Source organism: Myotis daubentonii, chromosome 2, assembly GCF_963259705.1.
Source record: "Myotis daubentonii chromosome 2, mMyoDau2.1, whole genome shotgun sequence".
NCBI lineage: Eukaryota > Metazoa > Chordata > Mammalia > Chiroptera > Vespertilionidae > Myotis > Myotis daubentonii.
The window spans coordinates 64,632,323-64,653,825 of record NC_081841.1 but is presented as its reverse complement, the minus strand read 5'-3'; the positions used below and the strand labels follow the sequence as shown (position 1 = coordinate 64,653,825).

The 21,503-nt window shown below is 43.4% G+C and overlaps 1 protein-coding gene across 2 annotated transcripts in view; it reads right to left on the bottom strand.

Moving 5' to 3' along the window:
• The window catches only part of IRAK3 (interleukin 1 receptor associated kinase 3), a 58,016-nt gene extending 36,722 nt beyond the window's left edge, over positions 1-21,294 (bottom strand). Inside the window, exon 1 of one of the 2 annotated variants that reach the window (XM_059683520.1) lies at positions 20,383-21,294. In XM_059683520.1, the coding sequence (XP_059539503.1) occupies positions 20,383-20,779 (397 nt within the window). In that variant the 5' untranslated portion in view covers positions 20,780-21,294. The remainder of the gene's footprint in view (positions 1-20,382) is intronic. The other variant, XM_059683519.1, reaches the window with a different exon arrangement.
• Between the last annotated feature and the right edge of the window lie 209 nt (positions 21,295-21,503).

Below are 21,503 nucleotides of genomic sequence, written 5' to 3'. Positions count from 1 at the left end.
ATGACATTTGTGCACTGGGAGGGGGGGTTCCCTCAGCCCGGCCTGTGCCCCCTCGCAGTCTAGGACCCCTTGGGGGATGTCCAACTGCCAGCTTAGGCTTGTTCACTCCAGGGAGCAGGCCTAAGCTGGCGGTCAGACATCCCCCGAGGGGTCCTTAGTGCTGCCGTGGAGACGAGAGAGGCTCCCGCCACCTCTGCTGCACTCACCAGCCATGACCCCGGCTTCTGGCTGAGTGGGGCTCCCCCTGTGAGAGTACCACTCAGCCAGAAGCCAGGCTTGCTGCTCCTTAGCACTGCCTCGGAGGCGGGAGAGGCTCCTGTCACCTCCACTGTGCACGCCAGCCTTGAGCCTGCTAGTGAGCCCAGCTTCTTGCTGAGGCACTGACCACCAGGGGGCAGCTCCTGCGTTGAGTGTCTGCCCCCTGGTGGTCAGTGCGCATCATAGCAACCAGTCGTTCCACCATTCGGTCGACTTACATATTAGCCTTTTATTATATAGGACTAGAGGCCCGGTGCACGAAATTCGTGCACTCAAGGGCAGGGGGTCCCTCAGCCCGGATTGCAGGGACCCCACTGGTGCACAATTGGGGCCGGGGAGGGACAACGGGAGGGTTCCAGGGCGTGTCCGGCCCGTCTCACTCAGTCCCAATTGGCCAGACCCCAGCAATAAACTAACCTATTGGTCAAAGCATCTGCCCCCTGGTGGTCAGTGCACATCATAGCGAGCAGTTGAGCAGCCTTAGCCTATCATTAGCATATTACACTTTGATTGGTTGAATGGCCGACCAGATGACTGGACATTTAGCATATTGGGCTTTTATTAGATAGGACTAGAGGCCCGGTGCACAAAAATTTGTGCACTCGGGGGGGAGGGGGGGTCCCTCAGCCTGGCCTGTGCCCTCTCGCAGTCTGGGACCCCTCGGGAGATAACGACCTGCTGGCTTAGGCCTGCTCCCGGGTGGCAGAGGGCAGGCCCAATCCCTAGGTGCAGCCCCTGGTCGGGCTCAGAGCAGGGCCGATTGGGGGGTTGGGGCGCCGCCCCCTGTCACACTCAAGGCAGGGTCGATGGGGAGGTTGTGGAGCAACCCCCTGTCACACACAGAGCAGGGCCCATCAGGGGGTTGGGGTGCTGCCCTCTATCACCCACAGAGCAGGGCGGATCAGGGGGTTGGGGCGCCACCACTCTCACACTCAGGGCAGGGCCTATGGGGAGGTTATGGCTCTACCCCGTCACACACAGAGCAGGGCCGGGGGCGGGGGGGTTGGGGCGCCGCACCCTGTCACCCACAGAGCAGGGCCCGTGGGGGGAGGGGAGCTCCCCCCTATCAGGCACAGAGCAGGGCTGATAGGGAGGTTGGGGCCCCGCCCCCTGTCACACACAGAGCCGCAGGGCAATCAGGGGGTTTGGGCGCTGCCCCCTGTCACGCTGATCCGGTTCTGGGAGGCATATTACCCTTTTACTATATAGGGTAGAGGCCTGGTGCACGGGTGGGGCCGGCTGGTTTGCCCTGAAGGGTGTCCTGGATCAGGGTGGGGGTCCCCACTGGGGTGCCTGGCCAGTCTGGGTGAGGGGCTGAGGGCTGTTTTCAGGCTGGGGGTGACTGAACTCCCAAACGCTCCTTTTTTCCTTTTTTCCTTTTTCTTTTTTTATTCTGGGCCAGCTTTAGCTTGAGGCTTGGCTCCAGCTCTTAGGCCTCCGGCTGAAAGTAGGTTTCTGGCCTTTGCTTACAATGTTGCCAATCTGCTGGCTGAAGTCCGGTGGTATTTGTTACAATGTTTCTTAAACTGCCCACTCAGAGGCCTGCAGCCGCAGGCGGGGAACGTTGGTTTCCTCCGTCACTGAGGCAACCAAGCCTCATGTTAGTTTCAAGCTGCCTGGCTGCCGGCCGCCATCTTGGCTGACAGTTAATTTGCATATCTCGCTGATTAGCCAATGAAAAGGGTATCGGTCGTACGCCAATTACCATGTTTCTCTTTTATTAGATAGGATAACTATATTGGGGGAAATACTTCAAAACTATGGAAATATCCTGTTTCTCCTCAGATTTTGCCCATAAGTGTTCACATCTACTAGTGGAACTTGTTTATCACAATTATTACTCTGGTGTTTGCTTAATGGTAATATTTTTATTTTCTCTTTTTTCCTTCTATGTTCATTAGCTGTAATGCTTCTGTAAGAAAGTGCTGTCTCTTCTCCCCCATTTGTTTAACTAATTTATTTATTTTTAACATCATGGACTCATGAATATTTATGTCATAGGTTAAAATCCAGTGCCATCATTATTTTACTTTGTTGCTAAAATTATTCCAGCTTTGTCTATTCAGGTTGGCTCCTGTGTTCTTTTGACAAGTCCTATCATTTTTGGAACACTTCCTTATTTTCTGGCTCAGCAGATGTTCTAGGCCAGTGGTCGGCAAACTGCGGCTCGCGAGCCACATGCGGCTCTTTGGCCCCTTGAGTGTGGCTCTTCCACAAAATACCATGTGCGGGCGCACATGAACAGTGCGATTGAAACTTCGTGGCCCCTGCGCAGAAGTCGGTATTTTGTGGAAGAGCCACACTCAAGGGGCCAAAGAGCCGCATGTGGCTCGCAAGCCGCAGTTTGCCGACCACTGTCCTAGGGGCAAGGTTACTGGGGCCTGAGCCAAGGTTAAAACTAGGAGTATTTCTAAAGAGAGGTCAATTCTTAAGGAATTATTGGATAGGGTACACTATTCTGTGGAGGGGGGGGAAGGTGGGGGAAATCATGGAGTTTCAGTTTGAAAAACAAACAGAAGAATGAAATTTGAGCCTCATGGACTATACTGTCTTCTAAGGAGAAAAGTTGCCAGTCAAAACAGCATTGCTGGCCTCCTGGAATTATGTTAGAAACATGTTGGTTTAGTGGTGGCTCTGCCATCGACCTATGGTGCCAGTGCAGACAAGTCATAGTCTCACTGAGCAACCTGAAAATTCTCATCAGTGTCTGTCTTTTGAAGTAATCCTTCCCCAAAACATAATAGCAAATTAGTTTGTTTCCCTGGCTTGCTAATTACATGAGCATTGACTTTAAAACACCTCCAGTCTTTAAAATACTTCCTAGTCTCAAAATTAACATTCCAATGAGGAAATGCTAAATCTCAACGTTCAGTGAAGGGGAAACTTAGGTTTCCACTTTTTCTATTAGTAAGATAATTGGCTAATATTTAGATAACTAGGTGCCCGGTGCACGAAATTCGTGCACTGGGTGTGGGGGGGGGGGGAGAGTGTCCCTCAGCCAAGCCTGCCCCCTCTCACATACTGGGAGCCCTCAGGCGTTGACCCCCATCACCCTCCAATCGCAGGATCGGCCCCTTGCCCAGGCCTGACGCCTCTGGCCTAGGCGTCCGGCTCGGGCAGCGGGGACCCACAGCTGCAGCGGCCCCGTGATCGTGGGCTTCGCTTTAGGCCCAGGCAAGGGACCCCTAGCTCCTGGGACTGCCAGCTTCGACCGTGCCCAGCTCCCATCGCTGGCTCCACCCCTACTTCCTGCTATCACTGGTCAGGGCGGAAAAGGCACCTGATTCTCCGATCATGGCTGGGGGGCAGGGCAAAGGTGGCCCCAGGGCCGCCTTTGCCCTGCCCCCCAGCTCTTATCTCCCCCCTGGGTTTCCGATCACTGTCAGTGGCAGGGGGCTTCTTCCTGCTTTCCCTTTCGCCTCCCTGCATTGTGCCTACATATGCAAATTAACCGCCATCTTGTTGGCAGTTAACTGCCAATCTTAGTTGGCAGTTAATTTGCATATAGCCCTGATTAGCCAATGAAAAGGGTAGCTCGTACGCCAATTACCATTTTTCTCTTTTATTAGTGTTGATATTAGGCATAATGTACCATACAAATTAGTAATATTTATAGTAACATAAAACAGGATTCTTTTTCTTTCTTTTATGTTTTTAAAAAATATATTTTTATTGATTTCAGGGAGAAAGAAGAGGGAGATAGAGATAGAAACATCAATGATGAGAGAATCATAGACTGGTTGCCTCCTGCATGCCCCCTACTGGGGGTCGAGCCTGCAACCCGGGCATGTGCCCTGACCTGAAAGTAAGCCTGTCACCTCCTGGTTCATAGGTCGACACTCAACCACTGAGCCACACTGACCAGCCTCTTCTTATTTCCTTTATTTTTCAGGAAAAACAGTTCCCTCTACACTTTGAATCTTTGGGATGAGACACGTGTGTAATTTAATAGGGGTGAAGAAAGAAGACTCCCTTGTGGGCTATCAGTCAGGGAAGGAGCGTGAGGGTGATGCCACCTCGGCTGGCTTTGCAGCAGGGGTGGGCTGGGGTAAAGTTTAAACAGGCCGAGGGAAGATGAAAGAGCCTGTCAAGTGGGGAATTGTTCCAGAAATGGAGAAAAGAGCAGGAGGAGGCAGAGCACACCAGTGTTCCTTAGAGCAGAGGTTTATGTTTAGGAACAGGTGGACGAGCTTCATGAAGTCCCCAAGTTAGCTTTGTAAGAATATGCTCAGCACACAGTGGGTGTTCAATATATATTTACTGAAGGACAGAGAGGGACCTGAGTGTTCGCATAAGTTAGATTGGCCATTTTAAGATTTCTGATGCAAAGATGGAAGCTTTACTTTTGGGAAGAGCCATCTGGTGGCAATAGTAGCAGGAGTCTTCTTATATATAAGATTTGCACATAAAAAGATATAAGCATTTTCTCTCGATTCTCACAAGAGGAAAGGAACTTTTTTTAACTATTAAGGAAACCTGGAGTTAACTTTTCAAGGTCCAAAGGATGTCAGATTTCCCATATAATTCCATTTCCCGTTTTCCCTTCTCTTTTTTAATTTCTGAATTTTCCTTTTAAAAGTGCGATAGGCCATGAGTCTGTGCTCTCCGGTCCTGTGACTCGGCTGAGAAACTGCTAATGTAATATGCTCTTCCTTGCCTCACTGGTGTGGCTCAGTGGTTGAGATTCGACCTATGAACCTGGAGGTCACAGTTCAATTCCTGGTCAGGGCACATGCCCATATTGCCATGTCCATCCCCAGTGGGGGTATGCAGGAGGGAGCCTATCAATGATTCTTTCTCATTATTGGTCTTCCTATTTCTCTCTCCCTCTCCTTTCCTCTCTGAAGTCAATAAAAAAAATTTTTTTTTTTAAAGAAACATTCAAACCTGTAAAAAAAAAATTTTTTAAATGCTCTTCCTTAAGCACATTTCTGAGATTCAGCTGGTGGGTGAGTGAACAGATGCCAAAAAAGCTGGAGTTCTTAGTTCCCTGACACTGACCAGGGGCAAAGGGCTTTGAGTTTGCACTGTCTAAGGAAAGCTACATTAGGCAAAGGCATTTTTCTGATAAGAACAGTTCCCAGTGTGAAACTGACTGGTGCTCAGTTAAAATGGATACTGCATACATGGGTTGCTTCCAGAACTAGCAATGAAATGTGTTTTCTTTCTCCAACTAGTGATCCAAGTGCAACCTCAATAGGTTTTCGCCAATGATAATGCATTCTGAATAGTAACACCACTGAAGAGTATTATTAGCTTCCATAAAACGTATAATTCATTTAGATCAAATTCCACAAAACAATACCATCAATTTGATGCAAAAGGGTGCAAACTCTTGACTTTAATTATATTCCTGAATATTCCTAGTCTTCTCTTATCCTTCCTTATTTGTTCCCTTCCAGGACATAGAACTTTATTTACTCATGGTACTAAACAAATAAAGAGTAAACTTCTCTATCATTGTATTGTTAAAGTTAGGAGCATTCTAAATAAAAAGATACATTAAAATATGCTGTAGCATGAAAAAAGATATAGTAACTATGAAAAAGAATAGTTTGAGATAAAGAATGACGTAACATAAATAAAGAACATATTGAAAAGAATACACAGCAGATTAGGGGAAGCTGAGGATCGAATCAGTGAATTACAAGACAGAGTTGAAAATATCACTCAATCAGAGAACCAAAAAGAAAAAACAATTAAAAAACAGGAGAACAGCTTAAGGAATCTGTGGGACAATGTGAAACATAACAATATTTGAATAGCAGGTGTGCCAGAAGAGGCAGAAAGGGAGAAAGGGATAGAGAACGTGTTTGAAGAAATAATGGCAGAACTTCCCTAATCTGGTAAAGGAAAAAGTCACACGAGTTCAGGAGGCACAGAGAACCCCAAGCAAAAAGAATCCAAACAGGCCCATGCCCAGACACATCATAATTAAAATGCCAAAAATTAAAGACAGAGAGAATCTTAAAGGCAGGAAGAGAAAAGAAAACTGTTACCTACTAAGGAGCTCCCATAAGGCTGACACCCGATTTCTCATCAGAAACTCTACAGGCCAGAAGGGAATGGCATGAAGTACTCAACATAATGGAAAGCAAGGATCTGAGACCAAGATTACTTACCCAGCAAAACTATCATTCAAAATTGATGGTCAAATAAAGAGCTTCCCAGACAAAAAAAAAAGGCTAAATGAGTACATCACCACCAAGCCAGCATTACAAGACATGCTAAAGGGACTGCTGTAATAAGAAGAAATAGAGCTGAAACCGGTTTGGCTCAGTGGATAGAGCATCGGCCTGCAGACTGAAAGGTCCCAGATTCAATTCCGGTCAAGGGCATGTACCTGGGGTGTGGGCACATCCCCAGTAGGAGATGTGCAGGAGGCAGCTGATCGATGTTTCTCTCTCATCGATGTTTCTAACTCTTTATCTCTCTCCCTTCCTCTCTGTAAAAAATCAATAAAATATATTTTTTAAAAAAGAATAGAGAGAGATCTAGCCATACAGAATTAAAATGGCAATAAATAAGTACCTCTCAATAATAACCCTAATGTAAATGGATTAAATGCTCCAATCAAAAGGCATAGGGTAGCTGAATGGATACAAAAACATGACCCAACTATATACTGTCTACAAGAGACCCACCTCAAAAAAAAAAAAAAGACACACAGAGTATGAGAGTGAAGGGATGGAAAAAAATTTTTCATGCAGGATGGAATTGGAGAGCATTATGCTAAATGAAATAAGCCAGTCAGAGAAAGATAAATATCACATGATCTCACTTATTTGTGAAATATAATGAACAACATAAACTGATGAACAAAAATAGAACCAGAATCATAGAAGCATTGAACAGAATGTCCAACCTATGAGGGAAGGCGGGGGGTGAGGGGGTAAGAGATCAACCAAAGGACTTGCATGCATGCATATGAGCATAACCAATGGACACAGACAGGGTGGGAGGTGAGGGCATGTGCAAGGGGGTGAGGGCAGCCAGGGAGAGGTCAATGGAGGAAAAAGGAGGCATATGAAATAGTTTAAACAATAAGAATTTAAATTAAAATATTTTTCCATGCAATTGAAAAAGAAAAAAAAGCTGGAGTAGCAATACTCATATCTGACAAAATAGACTTTAAAATGAAGGCCATCACAAGAGACAACAAAGGTCACTACATAATACTAAAGGGATTGATCCAACAAGAAAATATAACCCTGGTAAACATATATGCACCCAATATAGGAGCACCTAAACACACACACACACACACACACACACACACACACTTCCAGAGGACTTTAATGGAGAGATTGACAACAATACAGTCATAGTAGGGGACTTTAACACCCCTCTGACTTCACTGGATAGATCTTCCAGACAAAAACTTAACAAGGAAACAGAAACTCAAAAGGACACACTGGATCACATGGATTTAATTGACATTTATAGAACATTTCACCTCAATGCAGTAGAATATATATTCTTCTCAAGTGCACATGGATCATTCACAAAGATAGACCACATGTTAGGACACAAAACAAGTCTCTACAAGTTCAAGAAGATTGACATCGTATCAAGCATCTTCTCAGATCACAGTGGAATGAAATTAGAAATCAACTACAGTAAAAACACTCAAACACATGGAGACTAAATAACATGTTGTTAAACAATGAATGGGTTACAACAAGATCAAGAAAAAAAACAAAAAATTCCTGGAAACAAATGAAAATGAACACACCACAACCCCAAATCTCTGGGACACAGCAAAAGCAGTCTTGAGAGGGAAATTCATAGCACTACAGGCATACCTTAAAAAACAAGAAAAATTAACAATAAACTATTTAATCCTACAACTTAAAGAACTAGGAAGAGAACAACAAGAAAAGCCCAGAGTAAGTAGAAGGAAGGAAATAATAAATTTTAGAGCAGAAATAGCCCTGACCGGTTTGGCTCAGTGGTTAGAGCGTCAGCCTGCGGACTCAAGGGTCTGAGGTTCGATTCCGGTCAAGGGCATGTGCCTTGGTTGCGGGCACATCCCCAGCGGGGAATGCGTGGGGGGCAGCTGATCGATGTTTCTCTCTCATCGATGTTTCTAGCTCTTTGTCCCCTCCCTTCCTCTCTGTAAGAAATCAATAAAATATACTTTTTTAAAAAAAGAAATAAATAACATAGAGACTAAAAAAGCAATAAAAAAAATCAGTGCAACCAAGAGCTAGTTCTTTGAAAGGATAAACAAAATTGATAAACTATTAGCCAGGCTCATCAAGAAACAAAGAGAGAAGACACAAACAAATAAAATCAGAAATGAAAGTGGAGAAGTAACCACTGACATCACAGAAATACAAAGGATTGTAAGAAAATACTACAAACAATTATATGCCAACAAGCTGGAAAATGTGGATGAAATAGACAAATTTCTAGAAAAAATATAATCTCCTATAAATGAATCAGGAGGAATCAGAAAACCTGAATAGGCCAATAACAGATGATGAAATAGAAGCAGTAAGCAAAAAACTCCCCCCAAACAAAAGCCCAGGTCCGGATGGCTTCACAGGGGAGTTTTACCAAACATTCAAAGAAGAACTAACACCTATACTCCTCAAACTATTTCAGAAAATCCAAGAAGAAGGAACACTTCCAAACACTCTCTATGAGGCCAGCATTATCCGAATTCCAAAACCAGATAAAGACACTGCAAAGAAAGAGAATTACAGGCCAGTATCCCTGATGAACACAGATGCTAAAATCCTCAACAAAATATTAGCAAATCGCATCCAGCAATATATTAAAAAGATCATACACCACGATCAAGTGGGATTTATTCCAGGAATGCAAGGCTGCTACAATATTTGCAAATCAATAAACATGATACATCACATAAACAAATTGAAAGACAAAAATCACATGATCATATGAATAGGTGCTGAGAAGCATTCCACAAAATTCAACACCCATTTTTGATAAAAACTCTCAGCAAAATGGGAATAGAGGGAACATATCTCAATATGATAACGGCCATGTATGACAAACCTACAGCCAATATCATACTCAATGGGCAAAAACTAAAACCATTTCCCCTAAGAACAGGAACAAGACAGAGATGCCAACTCTCACCACTCCTGTTCGACATAGTACTGGAAGTGTTAGCCATAGCAATCAGACAAGAAGAATAAATAAAAGGCATCCAAATTGGAAAAGAAGAAGTACAACTGTCATTATTCGCATATGACATAATACTGTACATAGAAAACTCTAAAGACTCCATCAAAAAACTATTAGACTTAATAAATGAATTTGGCAATGTAGCAGGATACAAAATTAATACCAAGAAATCTATGGCTTTTTTAAACACCAATAATGAACTCACAGAAAGAGAAACTAAAAAAAAAAAATTCCATTTACCATTGCAACAAAAAATTTTAGATACCTAGGAATAAACTTAACTAAAGAGGTAAAAGACCTGTACTTAGAAAACTATAGGATGTTGAAAAAAGAGATAGAGGAAGACATAAATTGAAAAAAGAGATAAAGGAAGACATAAACAAATGGAAGATTATACCGTGTTCATGGATTGCTAAAGTCAACATCATTAAAATGTCCATAACAACCCAAAGCAATCTATAGATTCAATGCAATCCCCATTAAGATACCAATGGCATATTTCACAGACCTAGAACAAACTTTCCAAAAATTCATATGGGATTAAAAAAAAAAAGACCCCAAATAGCTGCAGCAATCCTGAGGAAGAAGAACAAAGTTGGAGGGATCACAATACCAGATGTCAAGTTGTATTACAAAGCCACTGTTCTCGAAACTGCCTGGTACTGGCACAAGAACAGACATATAGATCAATGGAATAGAACAGAGAACTCAGAAATAGACCCAAGCCATTATGCTCAATTAATATTTGACAAAGCAGGGAAGAGCATACAATGGAGTCAAGACAGTCTCTTCAATAAATGGTATTGGGAAAATTGGACCGATATATGCAAAAAAAATGAAACTAGACCACCAACTTACACCATACACAAAAATAAACTCAAAATGGGTGAAGGACTTAAACGTAAGACAGGGAACCATAAAAAACTTAGAAGTATCCATAGGCAAGCAAAATAGCAGACATATGTCCTAGCAATATCTTTACCAATACAGCTCCTAGGACAATAGAAACTAAGGAGAAAATAAACAAATGGACTACGTCAAAATAAAAAGCTTCTGCACAGCAAAAGAAACCAAAACAACAAGAAAGCCCACTGCATGGGAGAACATATTTGCCAATATTATCTCTGATAAGGGTTTAATCTTCAGAATTTACAGGGAACTCATACAACTTAACAAAAGGAAGATAAACAATCCAATTAAAAAATAGGTAAAGGACCTAAATGGACACTATTTGAAAGAGGACATACAGAAGGCCGAGAGACATATGAAAACATACTCAAAGTCACTAATCATCTGAGAGATGCAAATCAACGACAATGAGGTACTATCTCACACCTGTCAGAATGGCTATCATCAACAAATCAACAAACGACAAGTGCTGGCGAGGATTTGGAGGAAAAGAAACACTCATGCACTGCTGGTGGGAATGCAGTCTGGTGCAGCCACTGTGGAAAACAGTATGGAGTTTCATCAAAAAATTAAAAATGGAACTCCCATTTGGCCCAGTAATCCCACTTCTAGGAATATATCCCAAGAAGTCAAAAATACCAATCAGAAAGGATATATGCACCCCTATGTTCATAGCAGCACAATTTACAATAGCTAAGATTTGGAAATAGCCTAAGCGTCCATCAGCAGATGAGTGGATTAAAAAACAGTGTTACATCTACACAATGGAATATAATGAACACCATAAACTGATGAACAAAAATATATCCAGAGAAAGAGAAGCATCGAACAGACCGTCAAACTTTAGAGGGAAGGCAGGGGAGGGGGATGTATAAGAGATCAACCAAAGGACTTGTATGCATGTATATAAGCATAACCAATGGATACAGACACTAGGGCGGTAAGGATATGTGCTGGGGGGTGGAGATGGCTGGGGAGAGGTCAATGGGGGAAAAAGGAGACATATATAATATTAAATGTAATACTTTAAACAATAAAGAATTTTTTAAAAAGGTGATACATCTACACAATGGAATACTACGCTGCTGTAAAAAAGAAGGAACTCTTTGCAACAGCATGGATGGACCTGGAGAGCATTATGCTGAGTGAAATAAGCCAGTCAGAGAAAGATAAATATCAAATGATCTCACTCATTTGTGGAATACAACGAACAACATAAACTGATGAACAAAAATAGAGCCAGAGAAAAAAAAATATTTTAGAATATTTATAGAAGTAATCCTGTTATTTGCAGATTTTTAATATTTCCTACAACTTTTGTGATATTATACTACATTAGTACAGTTTTGGTAATATTATTATATCTAAAATCTTTTTTCCTTGAAATATTAATGTTTATTGTATGTAATGTTATTATATTTAAAATTGTTTTTCTTGAAATATTAATGTTTATTGCACATAAATGGCTAATTATTTTGTATCTACAATCTGATAATAGATTTATTTTGTATATTGTAAAAAATAAAATAAAAAAATAAAAAATATGCTGTAGCAGACCATTGTTTAAAACCACTTTTTGGAAGGAAATCTTTCACAATATAAGACATGAAGTCGACCTGAGGAGCTCAGAGATTAGATTATCTGAAGATACCGATTGCTAAATAATCTTTGGGTGCTCCAAGGTGCTGTTTTGAGAGGCAGGGCTCTCTAGGTAGTGCTAACCGCTGGGGAATTCAGACGCAGAAATCACTCTCCATATGCAAATATGTGTCAGAAGGGGTTTTTTAGAATAATGCAACACACCCCTATTTGGAGCTTTTTTATTTGCATTTTACCACATGCTAAAACCCGTAGGAAATTAAGACTACAGCCCCACAAAGTTTGTTTTGAGATAACATAATGAGACAAAGATAAGTTTGCCTCTTCTTTCTACAAAACACACAAAAACATAGTCATTTTTTAAAAAACACATTTGAAATTGAAGATATTTTTAATTGAAAAAAAGGTAAAACAAATTTCAGAAGTGTAAGTTAGCTGAACTTCTCTTTCCAGACCGAAGCAATCATCCCCACTAGCTAAGAAATTTTATAAGAAACAGTACTTATCCATACCTAGGCTTATGTGTACTTGTTACTCCAATACCTGAGTAGGACTCATAACTTAATATCTGGAAAGGGCTGTGCATGATTTTTCAGGTATCCCTCCATCTGTCCTGATTTCTCAATCTCCGACCTAGGGAAGGACTTAACATTACCTCTGGGAGAGAATTTAAGAACAGTTCACTCTCAACACCAATGTTTCATTCTGGAACTCAGAGTCCGTACCCAGGTGATGATCAGTACTATTTTCCCACACTCTCTTCCCTTGTTAACCTCTTTATAGCATCTGTATAGATGTTGCTTATATTAAATTGGAAAATTCTTATAAGCAGAGACCATGATGATGTACAATGCTTTGTCTAAGATTCTGCCCAGGAGTATTTTGGATGTTTCACTAACATCTGTCTGTTCATTAATTCATTCAATCAACAGATATTTACCGAATGCCTACTCTGTACCAGGTACAATTTTAGACGCTAGAGGAGAATGCAGAAAACAAAGCAACAAACATACCCTGCCCTCATGAAGCTTTTTTTTTTTTTTTACCAGATAGTACCGTCTATGTTCATAACATCTCCACTTTTATTCATTCATTCATTCGTTTCTAAATATTTATGGAGCTTCAGCTATGAGCAGCATGCTATGCTAGGCTCTGGAGACACAGGATTCCCTGCTCTCGGTAAACTTCCAGTCGAGCTGGGGAGGCATGCCTATAAAGCAACACCAAGTGGTAAGGGGAGCATTTATTGTGTGCACGGCTACCCAGATGAGAGGCTGGGTCTGGCTGAGGAAGACATTTTTCCTGATGCTTATTGCTAAATGGATAATAAAGACATAAAGTATGTGGAGAAGGATAAGTGACATGGAGAAAAATAAAGCAGGAAAGAAGCATAAGAGTGGTTAGGGTAGGTAATAGTTCATCAAAAACATGAAGGAAGTGAGGAAGTAAGCCTCAAGGTTACCTGCAGGAAAAATATTCCTTGCATGTCCAAGGAGGCCAATTGAGCAGAAAAGAAGTGAGTAAGGCGATGTAGGACTTTGGTGTTAACTGTGAGATGAGCAGCTAGTGAAAAGTTCTGAATAGGATAATGATATAATATACTTTACACATATATTTTACTCACTGGCTTCTGTGTTGAAAAGAGACTGGGCCAGGGCAGCAGCATGGAGCCTGCTGAGGAAGCTGCTGAAATTATCTAGGTGGGATCTGATGGTGGTTTGAACCAGGATGGCTGTGGTGGTAGCGGTAAGAAGTTGTCAGATTATTAGATTGATCCTGAAGGCACAGTCAACAGCCTTTGCTGAGAGATAGGAAGTGGTTTGAGAGAGAAAGCAAGAAGTCACAGAAGACTAATATTCTTGGCTTGAACAAATGAAGGACGGAGTTGCCATTACTGGGCTGGACAAAAACTTTAGGAATGGGAACTGGACTGTTCAGTTGGAGTTGTCTATCAAACAGGCAAGTAGATGGATGGGGCTGATGATCAAGAGAGAGACCCAGGCTAGAAATTTGGGAGTTATTAGCAAAAAAAAAAAAAAAAAAATGGAATTGACAAGACAGTGGGTATAGTAGATACACAGAAGAGAAGAGGTCCATGGACTAACCCAGGGGCACTCTAGGAGATCAGAGGTCAAGAGGAACTGTAAAGAGAGAATAATATAGAGTGTAATGTCCTAGAAGCAAAGAACATGCTTCAAGGAGGAAGGAGTGACCAAATGTGCCACATAAGATGAAGAACTGACTGATGATTCTGCCACGGCGGCCTTGGAGGAGAGGAATTTCAGTGGAGCGGTGGGGAGGAAGCCTGACTGGAGCAGACTCAGGGAGAATGGAGGAACTGGAGCATAAACAGCTCTTTTTAGGAATCTATAATAATATAATAATAAAAGAGTAATATGCTAATTAGACTGGATAGCCCAACAACCTTCTGAACATCATTCCAGACGTCCTTCCAGATGAAGCCGCAGCAGAGGGGGCCAAGGCAGAGGTGGTTAGGGGTGATCAGGCAGGCAGGCAAGCAGTTAGGAGCGATCAGGCAGGCAGGCAGAGTGGTTAGGGGTGATCAGACAGGCGAGCAGTTAGGGGCAATCAGGCAGGTAGGCAGAGGGTTTAGGGGCGATCAGGCAGGCAGGCAGGCGAGTGGTTAAGAGCCAGCAGTCCCAGATTGCGAGAGGATGCAGGCCTGGCTGAGGGACCCCTCCACCCCCACACACAAATTTCGTGCACTGGGCCTCTAGTATTATCATAAAGGGGAACAGAACAAAGGGCCATAACTTAGAGTAGAAGTGAGATCTAAACAGAACAAGTAAGATGGGAGAAATAACATGGTGGTCAAAAGAACACAGGCTCCACTCCACTCAGGGAGGGAAGCATAACTATTATTAAGTGTAGGCTACACAGAGTGACTTCCTTCCAGAGGGTATAACGTGGTCATGGGGGTGAGGGAGGGCAATTTAAAGTGAAGAACCTGACAGACACTACCTCAGCCATGGTTAACATCAACAGTGACAGGTCATGTAAATATCATGTACCTCTGATGTAATGTAATGAAAGCGGTACTTTACCTCTGTGGCCTACCTCTCCCAAATCCATAATCTCAATCAAATCATGAGGAAAATATCAGACAAATTTCAGTCAAGGGTCATTCTACAAAGCAGTAGGCCAATACTCCTCAAAACTGTCAAGGTCACCAAAGACTAGAAAAGTCTGAGAAACTATCACAGCAAGAAGAGCAGAAGGACACATGACAACTAAATGTGACGTGGTGTCCTGGATGGAACCCTGGAAGGCAGGAAGGATGCCTGGTAAAAATGAAGGAAATCTGAATAGTGTATGGACTTTAATAACAGTGTTTCAACAATGTAACAAATGTGTCATACCAATGTAAGATGTTAATAATAAGAAAAACTGGATGCAGAGTATATGGGAAGGAAGGATATAGAATATATTGAAACTCTTTGTACTATCTTCTAAATTTTTCTATAAATTTAAAACTGTTCTAAACCATTCTATTTAAACATTTATTTATTTTTAAAAAATATATTTTTATTGATTTCAGAGTGGAAGGGAGAGGGGGAGAGAGAGTTAGAATCATCACGGATGATGAGAGAGAATCATTGATCGGCTGCCTCCTGCATGCCCCACACTGGGGATTGAGGCCGCAACCCAGGCAAGTGCCCTTGATCAGAATTGAATCCGGGACCCTTCAGTCTGCTGGCCGACGCTCTATCCACTGAACCAAACTGGCTAGAGCAATTTAAACATTTTTTTAAAAAGAGCGTAAGTGGCCCTAGCCGGCTTGGCTCAGTGGATAGAGTGTCAGCCTGCAGACTAAAGGGTCCCGGGTTCGATTCCAGCCAAGGGCACATGCCTGGGTTGTGGGCTCAATCCCCAGTAGGGGGTGTGCAGGAGGTAGCCAATCAATGATTCTCTCTCATCATTGGTGTTTCTATCTCTCTCTCCCTCTCCCTTCCTCTCTGAAATCAATAAAGAAATATATTTAAATAAATAAATAAATAATATAAAGAGCATAAGTGCCTGGCTGGTGTAGCTCAATGATTGAGCGTTGACCCATAAACCAGGAGGTCACAGTTCGATTCCTGGTCAGGGTACATGTCCGAGTTGCGGGCTTGATCCCCAGTAGGGGGCATTCCGGAGGCAGCTGACCAATGATCCTCTCTCATCATTGATGTTTCTATCTCTCTCTTCCTCTCCTTTCCTCTCTGAAATCAATAAAAACATATTTAATAAAACAATTAAATAAATAAATAAGAGCATAGCTAGGCTCTGGACTCTGACCTTCTGGTTAGAATCCTGTGACTTACTGGACTATGGTTTGAGGTAAATTACTTAAATTCTCTCACAGTTTCTCTGTCTGTAAAATGGAAATAGAAAGAATAACAACCTCATAGATAAATAAATGAGTGTGAAATGCTTAACACACAGTATATGGCAAATAGTCAACACTCACTAGATGGCAGCTATTATTATTATTACTATCTAAAATCTTTATTGAATATTCAAATACACATTTAATGTGATTTTACATTTAATTTGTTTTAAAGTGATTAATTTTTTTCTATGATAATTTTATTTCCTTTTTGAGCAGAAGAAAATTGAATATAACTATTATATAGTATTTGTAAAAAGGGTTTCCTTCTCAGTGTATTATTGAAGTGCTCCAAACAATTTAATTCAAATACCAGTCTATTGCAATGGACTGAAATGAGTTGTTACCAGAGGCTCTGTATACATGACACCGTGTCTATAAAGTAGTATAAGATAAATACCATTTTCTAATGAGAGCTCTACTTTCATTGTAAAACCAATAGAAACATCAACCAGAGAATATGTTACCTTGTGATGATACTCTTTTAAATAACAATACTTGATACAATTGATTTGAAGATTCTTACCTAGAATTTGTTTAAAGATAAAAAGAACTAAGTGGAGTGGTAAAAGAGGGTGGTGAAATAACTGTTACGTTAGGATGCTATCAAAGAAGAGAATTTGACCTAAGCAATGGCTCCCAACCGGGCTGCACATCACCTACAGGGCTTGGCAAAAAAACAGAAAGATGCTGGACCCTCCATGCAGACTTACTGTATCAACAGCTCCAGGGGTGGAGCCTGGACATTGGTATCTTTAAAAGATGGTATGGGATTCCAGTTTGTGAATGACTGGTCTATCTTGTTGTGCATACCCTGATCATATCACATAGGCTGCCACATGACTCGCCTTCGTCGGAGCTGCCTTTGTAAATACAGCCTGATAGTCACCATCATCAAGAATCATCATCAGCTCAAGACAGTCTTATCTGTGACTTTTTAAAAATTTTTATCTTTATTGTTTAAAGTATTACATTACCTGTTACTATTACAGTTGTTGTTTATATGGAATTTTGGACCCTCTGTTTCCTCAGGCTCTCCACTGTCTTGAGCATAAATAAAAGGGACTGTCTTCTTAATTCAGTCCCCCAACACTCTCTTCTCCCACTTCTAAGTCAAGTCTTCCCTCCCTGCACCTCTCCCCCTCTTTCTCGTTCAATGGCCAATAGAGAAACTCAGCATATTTAACACAGGCAGTTGCCCTCAACTACCCTGAACGGAGCCGGTCTTCCCTTCTTGCTGAGCCAACAATTCGTGAAGCAGCTGGTGTGCTCCAAGTCTCCTTTCAGAGCTCTGTGGTCCAGGCTGTCAATAGACACCACCCCCTGCACAATGAACTGTAGCTGGAGAATCAAGAAGTAGGCGACCCCCTATGACAGAATGAGTACACAAAGGAACAGTGGCCGGACTATATGTGAGAATGCAACTCTGACCCACATCATGTGTTAACCAGCCTAGGGAGCCAATCTACCACCTACAGGAACCAGTCCGGGAAGTCAAATTAGTATCTGTAGCCTCTAGTCCAGGAAGCCAAACAATAACCCCTGTAGAAATCAGGCCCAAATGGTTAGGACTTGATTAATAACTAACAGCTTCCCCAAGGTTTGCCCCTGCTTCCAACTTTGGGTAAACAGGAGAAAGTCAGATACGCACCCTAAACAATCACACAGAATGCTCCACTTCTAGTTAGTCCCTCTACAGCGTCCTCATGCCAACAGCCTCCAATTAGGGCATATCTGAGGCCTCCCCTGGCTTCCACTATAAAGCTTTTCTACTCCTCTGCCTGCCTTGGCATCTCTGAGAAATGCAAGTGATGCTGGCTGACTTCCTTGCTTTGAATAAGGAGCCTGTATTTGTTCTAGTGTGGGTGGTCTTCATTTCTTTCCACAGGAGAACAGGGCTGTGGCTTAAAATGGCTCATGGGATTGTTCTTTCATGGCAGACATGGCCGTACCTTAGGGAGGCTGGAGAGTGTAGCAGAAAGAGTGCAGCGGTACCTGTGACTCTGAGGAAGTCATGGTTGGGAAGTCAAGTGGGAAGTATAGAGGGGCTGTGAAAGGGCACAGGCTCTGGATTCAGACTGCCAAGGTTCAAGTCCTGGCTCTGCCACTTCCCAGCTGTGTCAATTTGTCAAGTTAACTAATTTGTACCACCGTTTCCTCGTCTGTTAAAACATTGGTGATGATATCACCGGCTTCATTGGGCAATTGGAAGAATTATATGGGACAACCCATGTAAAATGTGAATATATGAATTTCGATGGTGAGAGAGAAGAGGGGAGAGAGGGGAAAGAAAGAGAGACCCAGCAACACTGGGCTGAACTTACTGGAAAGCTGCAGTGGCCCTGGGCTGATTACTAACTGCCCTTATTAAATGAGACATATGTGCTTCCACTTTCCAAGTTTCCACCAACCAGCCTCACTCATTTATAATACCTACCTGGCCTCATTTGCTACCTGTGGACTGGGCTAACTACATTTTTCTTTCACAAAATGAGTAACCCTAGGAAACCAGTGGGTGCAAAAACTGCCAATGCCATCATCCATTTCAAAAACATCTGGTTTGGGCCCAACCGGCATGGCTCAGTGGTTGAGCCTAACCAGGAACCAGGAGGGCATGGTTAGATTCCCGGTCAGGGCACATGCCTGGGTTTCAGGCTTGATCCCAGTGTGGGGCATGCTGAAGGCAGCTGACCAATGGTTCTCTCTCATCATTGATGTTTCTATCTCTCTCTCCCTCTCCCTTCCTCTCTGAGATCAATAAAATATATATGTTTTGGAAGGGATCTTATTCCTCAAAGGTATCTTAGAAATTTCCGTGCTTTCCAGAAATCAAAGACCCGGGTATGCTTTTCTGAGGCATTTATTTAAGGGTTAGAATTTAGAATTACAGAGCTTATGATATACAAATAATTTTTATGTAACCAGAAGCCCAATGCCACATTCCAGAAAGTATGACCATATTCATGAGCAATTACAACTTTTCCCTCCTAGGCCTTCTGCTATCCTTCGTAAGAAAAACAGCACTTTTTGAGAATTAAGGCTAAGTTGTTTTGACATAATTGTTTTTATTTTCAACTAACATTCAATGTGGCCTCACAGAGTATCAAATCTAACCCCAAACGCCTGTGCTTAACAAAACAAAGATTTTTGCCTGAATCATTTCTGGCGATCACACTCAACACTTCCCACAGGCAGTGTCTCAGCCTTCCCATGACTGCATAAAATGGGGTTTTGAAGCCAACTTTCCAGACTAAAATAAAAAGCCATTCTCTGCAGTGGTTCCCAACCTTCTGGCCCTTTAAATACAGTTCCTCATGTTGTGACCCAACCATAAAATTATTTTCGTTGCTACTTCATAACGGTAATGTTGTTACTGTTATGAATCGTCATGTAAATATCTGATATGCAGGATGGCCTTAGGCGACCCCTGTGAAAGGGTCGTTCGACCGCCAAAGGGGGTCGCGACCCACAGGTTGAGAACCGCTGCTCTAGAGCCTACATTGTCATTCCATAAATGAGATAATTAAGAAGATGGAGAGCCACGTTCATTACAAAGCGCATTTCACTTTCGCATTTCACCTGCCATTTAAGTAAGGTGGTCACTTGAGAGGACACTGAACACACCAGTCTCGGCTAACTTAACAACGACCCGAAAGCATCGCACAGACATGCTGGTTGACAACACCCTGAGCGAAGGAAGACAGGAACGCTTGATACATATTAGACGGTTGCACGCGGCTTGCTGTTTCTGCCCAGCCTCTGCTCACTTACCCTTGCAGCCATACTCCAGGCTTCTTCGAAAGAGAAGGGGCAGCTTTGGGGAGCGTCTCGGGAGGTGGTGTCCTTCCAGGGCCAGGGAAGGGCAGCTTCCCCGTGGGAACCACCCAGAGGCGGCTGCATCCCGGGGCCCTTCCCCGCCGTCCGCCCGCCCGCGCAGAGACGCCCTGCAGCGCGCACAGCTGCCCCGCAGCGCGGGCGGGCGGGCGGGCGGACGGGCGGGCGGGAGGGAGCGTGCGCGCGGGGGCCCGCCGCCCTCCCCGCCGCGGCCGCCCGGCGCCAGCACTCACCCAGGCCGCGCCAGCCCAGCGCGCCGTCGCAGCTGTCCAGGATGGCACAGAGCTCGCCCAGCAGCGCCGGCGGCAGGTCGAACAGCAGGGTGTGCACCGAGAGCGCGCCGCCGGCCCCGCAGCTCCCCGCCGCCGCGCAGGCCATGGCTCGGCCGCCGGAGACCAGGGGCCGGGAGGTGGAGGGATGCGGGGCCCAGACCTCTGCACGCCCGCGAGGGGCCGTTACACAACCGCGGAAATCCTGCTCCACGGCTGCGGCCAAGACGGCAGAACACGCCGATCCCAGGTCCTGGAAGGGGCGGGCCCTGCATGACGCAAAGTGCCGCTCCCCGCGGATGCCCCCGGGGACGCCCGGTTTGGCCCTGGGGTCTCCGTGCCTCTGCTGGTTCCTGGTCATCGGCTTTAAGTTTTGAAGAGGTTTTTCTTTTCTTTTCTTTTCTCTGGGGTTGGGACGTGACTGAAGACACAGCAGAGAGTGCAAGCTGGAGGAAAACCAGAAGCGCAGAAGGAATGGAGCGGCTGCCTGTCCTGGCGTGACTGCCTCCTGGAGCGGATGGGGATGAGGCCTGTCAATTACTTATGTACCAAGTTTACTTCTCATCTTGTCAAAACTGACACAGTGAGGAACACTTGGGTAACCCAGAAAAACTGAAAGAATAAAATAATCACTCGTAGCCCCACCGTGTTGAAGACAACCAACAACCACTCCAAATGTGCTGGCACAATATCCTCCCAACTGTTACTGAATGTAAGCGGATTAATGTGCGTATATGAACTGATTATTGGAAAAGATGGACACAAATGCCAACAATAGGAAAACAAAAGACAGAAAAAGTAGAATAAAATCATAGTGACTTTCTTCAGGAGGCTGCCTCTTTCTACACACTGGACCGTATTTGGTTTTACTATGTTCTCTTTTTCTCTGAGCTTCCTTGATGAAACATTGTTTGACCACTTTGTTCTTCCTCAAAGGGCTTACCAAGCAATCTTCCTTTTGCTTTCAACATGGAGTTTAAGTAAAATTGACTATTGTTTTGAAATCTTCTACTGTTATGCGGTAATATCCCCCCAGCTGGCATAACACAAATGCTGCTGACAAAAAGGGATGCTTCGAAAGTGAG